The following is a 4,850-nucleotide window of genomic DNA, read 5'->3' on the forward strand; positions in this document are numbered from 1 at the left end:
GCCTCTAGTTCCTAACTTGGCAAAGAAGTTTTCTGTGTCCTTAGGTTAGTTTGGTGAGCTGTATCCATCAGCTCAGGGATGGATCTGACTGCCCTAAGCGCAGAGAGGGCTTGGGAAGTGTAAGCAGGACAGCAAGTCTGTTGGGGGATAGTTAGCCATTAAGGTAGGCTCAGCTGTATTATGTTAGGACTTTTATGTAGGTGGGCTGCCTGTCTTCTAAACCAATTGCCCTGGACTTGTCTTAAGTGAGCTCAGAGCCTTTCCCTCTATGCTGTTTTGCAGTCCAGGCCCGCTAGTGCAATGTTATTCTCCACAGTGCCAGAGATACCCTGGATCTCACATGGAGATTTGCTCACTGCTGAACAGCAGATTTTTGGCAGGTTCTGCTCTAAGGTCAGAGTTGGATCCGATTTCCACATCTGTCCCAGAAATACTGGCTTCTCAACCAGATGTGTAAGCTATATAAGCATCTTCCAAGCAGGCAGCTGGTCTGTGGAGCTTTTTGGATTTTGGGTTGCAATTTAAGGACAGACATCTCTGTAGATGTGCGTGCACTGCTTGTAGCATCCCAGCTCTGTGCTGCAGCAAGACAGGGGCATACTGTTCCCTGACTCACTACTCACTATTTTCCCTGGGCAGAGGGCATGGGCCCGGAGGCCAGAAAAGAGCTGTGGCATAGAAAAAGAGAAACCAGGCGGAAAATCGGGGGCCGGGGCTGCAAGGAGAGCCAAAACGCATGCCAAAGTAGGGGTTGTGCCTTTGTAGCTCTGTTTGTAAAAGCTCTCAGGCCTGCAGGGCTGCTCGAGAGCAGAATGAAGCCAACAGCTTGTGCAGAGCCCTGGGAACACAGTTGAAGTTAATTGTGGAGGGAGGGTATCAGGTAAACCAGTGCTTCCAGACCGATGAACTGAACAAGAACAGGTAACAGCGTTTAACCTGGTGAATAATCTTAAGAGACATCATGTAGAACAAGTCTACTAACCCGGTTGGTAAGTGGCCAGCAGATAGCGAAGGTCTGTGGGTGTTAAGGGGAGGGTGTAGCTCGATGGGAGGACTCAGGGGCCGGACTCAAATCAGGTGGTGAACTCAAAGTGTCCTCCCTGCTGGAGTTTGCTCGGGGCGGTGCTGAATTTACAACTTTCAGCTCTCCCTGAGGTGGTAGACACTGGATGCCGTGGCTGAAGAGCTCAAAACCTTTTTTTATCTTCTTTTAAGAGAGGAAATAAAATAACCCTGGCCCTAAAACAGTCAAGACCTTCAGGTCAGTCTTAAATTCTTACCTCTACCGGCAGCTGCTTCTCAAGCCCTGAGGATTTCACTGAGCCAATTTAATGCTGGTGGTCAGACAGTTTAAACCCATTAGCTGCCAGCTATCTGAATAATTTTCTCCTCGGAGCCCAGCACTCCGGCAGACTGCTCTAACCAGAACTACAGAGAACAGCCACGTTACCTGCACGTTTGCTGACTGTTGTGGCCTGCGTGGTGAGCATTTGAGGGGCGAAGAAAATGCCACTGGCTAGATCGCTGTCCATGACTTCTCTGAATGGGCTTCCTCAGTGGGAGGATGAAGACCTACCAGTGGAGGATTTGTTGCTCTTCGAAGTTTCTTGGGAAGTTACCAACAAAGGTTTGTAGAACACTCTTGGGAGTTGTTAGCTCTGTTTTCACGGGAGTGGAGGGAGGCGTGAAAGGCTTTAAGGGGAGATTGGGGAAAAGCGGGCTGCAGAGGCCGCTTTGTTGGGCTTTGATGTATTGGAAGGAGTGCATTCTGCATCCGTGTGTGATCATGAATGCCGTGTGTGGGCTGCATCTGCCTGCGCTTGTGTGGGATGGGCACACAGTCAGGACGCCTTACGTGTTTCACCAGCAGAGGTAGGTTGTTGGAACAAATGTCTGAGTGTTATGCCAGGCTGTGCAGATGTACAGATATATAGATGCTGCTTTGTACCTACTTATATTTTATCTTCCATGCAAATTCACTTGGGAATGTAATGCATGGAAATGAGCGGTAAACCAGACATCAGATTCAGCAGTCTTCCTCAGCCTTTAGAGCAGTGTGAAGAAGCCGAATTTGAAAGAGGTATAAATAAACATAGCTGCATTGAAGCCACTGAACAAAAACCAGATGTCAATGGCCAGCCGTCTTTATGCCAGCTGAAATACTTTTGGACTGATCTTTGCAAACACAGGTGGTGCCAGACAGGGACTTCATGCTTTCTGCACGTGTACAGATTGAAAATCTGTTCACTGCGTGCAGCCTGTCATGCAAAGTGCATGCTGCTTGTTATGCAAAGATCTTTCTGCCTGTGCTTCTGATTTATTCACGAAACCATCCCATTTCAGCTAGGTGTAGTTCACCAAGGGGGAAAAGGCTCCGTTTTTGCCATGATAGTGAGTTGGTATGAGTAAATGTTTGACCTCATGTGTCTTACTGTCCTGGCAGATAAATAGATTAGTCAGGAGAGGAGATCTGTAATCTGTTAAGATTTTAACACTGAAGGGGGAATGTGTGTGAGACGAACAGACAGTGCTAGGGTTTATCTATGGTGAAACTGGAATCACTATTCTGTGATAGCCACTGGTATTTAATCTGCACTGCAGTGCAATTTTACTTTGCTCTTTTTAGGTTGGCGAGGAGTATCAATACATAGAGTTAGTACAGAGTACCCCTTGCACTTCAAATCCTTGTGGGCTTATTTTTCAGTAGCTTCAGGCAAGCTTTTTGAGTGAATTTACTGCTGTCAGAACTTGGAGCGTGCAGCATTTAGTTGTGCAGTGTCATAAGTAAGTCACTGACAAGCAGATGGCAGCAGAAATCTAGCAAATTCAGGTGTTCTCGCTAACATCTCTGAACTCCATAGTATATGTATTTTCTGAGTCATCTGGACTCACTGGTTATAGACATCCCAATATGTTTAAAAAAAAGTAAAACACACAGATTTATCTTTCTGTTGTACAAAACGCAGTGAATCATTTGGTCATCCATATAGCTCTTGTGACTTCACTGAAGCCAAGTCAACTGACACGGCTAAAATTCATTATTCCCACATTTTATGAGAGAATTAATATTTATAGGAGTGACTGTTTATTCAGTGAGTTTAAAAGTAAGGTGCTGTTAATTACACCATTTACCAAACCCATATATTTAAACAGGGCTGACTGAACTAGTCACAGCAAAAAATTTCTTCCTTAGAACCAGATCTCTGTCCAAAGCTTCCATTAACCATTGTTGACTTAAAATATTTGTGCAAAACCTCTTTAATAAGACTATTTCAGCCTATTTTTTTTCTGGAAATTCTTGATACTGACTTTTTTTTTTCCCCCCTCTTTCTTCCAGTCAATTGAATCTCTGAGTCACGTGATGAGATGCCATTCCCTTGTGACCTAACTTTTATAAACAGTTCTTGGAAAATGTTAGGGTACTGTGTTTCTTAGGAGAGAGAGCAGCCAACAAAATACAGGGAGAATCATCACAGAAGATACATAGGCTTAGGAAATAGTAGCTGACACTGTATTTTTCCTGCCTCCTTTAGGCAGAAGGAAGAATGTATTTGACTAAGTAAGCTGACCCCACATAGGTTTAGTACAGCTACATGGTTCAGTTTTAATGTTGGTATATATATTCCTAATATAGAGGGAAAGATAATGTTTAGCTGGGTTTATTGTCTGACCAGCTTATTTTGAGCATTTAATGTGAAGGTTTCTTTCTTTAAGGTCCCTTCCAACCCAAACCATTCTACGATGATTCCTTTCTGGCAACGCAAAGATGTGTTAGGGTAGTTCAGCATGAAGCTTCCTTGCACTGCTAAAGTGGTGCAAAGCTGCTCTTCCTACAGGAGAGAGTTGAAGTCTTTGTATTAACTTTGTGTGCATCACTAAGTGCTTGGCTATGGGTTCATTTCCTCCTTGACCCGTGCTGCTGCTTAGTAGTTCCTCCATTTCTCAGTGACAGTGACAATAAGGCTGAATGTTGTCTTCCCTGTGAGGAACATACTACGAGTGCTACAGATGGCTGTCTCTCCCCACACCTGTACACAGTGCACTTTACAGGTGCTGGGCTGTTTTCTGAACCTCTCAAAAATATTCTCCTTCAGAGGCTGATGATCCAGGGCCCCTGCAAATCGGAGCACATCTGATTACGTATTGTGGGAGGACCTTCATGTGCCAGGCTGCCCATGGGAAGTGAGGACTTACTGGGATTTCCCTGAGGAGGAGATGGTGCTGGTTAGTACTGAGGCATGAAATGCAGCTGTAGGGAAGGACAAGTACATCTACAAGCATCCATTGTTTCCAAAGTCTCATCACTTCTTTCTCAACGGCTGTCACAGTGGAAGTGTCTCTTGGTTCTGGTGTATTTTTCAAGCTGGGTGATTTTAACACATGCTCTAACTAGGCAGAGCTTTCTACTTCTCTACTTTTTATATTCTCTGTCCTGGCTGCTGCCTGTGCTAAGTGGCAATCTCTGACATATATGTTGGAAAGTACCGGCAATTCTTCTTTCTTCTTGTGTCTGTCTGGAGCAAGGAAAGACAAGGTAGCTGAAAGAGAGGATGAGAAATGAAAAAGAGTCATTTGCCAGTGTCACTTTGCCTGCAGAAAGCAACTTGATGCCTAAACCAAGCACAACAGTGAAATCATCTTGCATTGAAAGTCCCCTGCCAAAAGAATGAGAAAAATGTAGTTTGTTTTTCAAGAGTTTCCTCACTTGCCCACTGATGGGGACAAGACCCACACTGTGAATCAGATGTACTCTGTTTCTCTGTCAGAAGAGGAAAAAACAGGCAGGCAAGGGCTTCAGTACACTTCAGTGCACTGGATCTGGTGGTCGTCTTGGGGAAGCTCAGCTTTTT

General features: G+C 44.8%; 1 protein-coding gene across 1 annotated transcript in view; it reads left to right on the top strand.

Annotated features, from left to right (window-relative positions):
• Nucleotides 1–1,414: 1,414 nt before the first annotated feature.
• LOC104514240 (glycogen [starch] synthase, liver-like) overlaps nucleotides 1,415–4,850 on the top strand; it is a gene marked incomplete at its 3' end in the record, with an annotated part of 14,109 nt that continues 10,673 nt past the window's right edge. Inside the window, exon 1 of the mRNA XM_010157858.1 lies at nucleotides 1,415–1,627. Within this exon, the coding sequence (XP_010156160.1) occupies nucleotides 1,507–1,627 (121 nt within the window). The remainder of the gene's footprint in view (nucleotides 1,628–4,850) is intronic.

Source organism: Eurypyga helias, unplaced genomic scaffold (genome assembly GCF_000690775.1).
Source record: "Eurypyga helias isolate BGI_N326 unplaced genomic scaffold, ASM69077v1 scaffold7558, whole genome shotgun sequence".
Taxonomy (NCBI): domain Eukaryota; kingdom Metazoa; phylum Chordata; class Aves; order Eurypygiformes; family Eurypygidae; genus Eurypyga; species Eurypyga helias.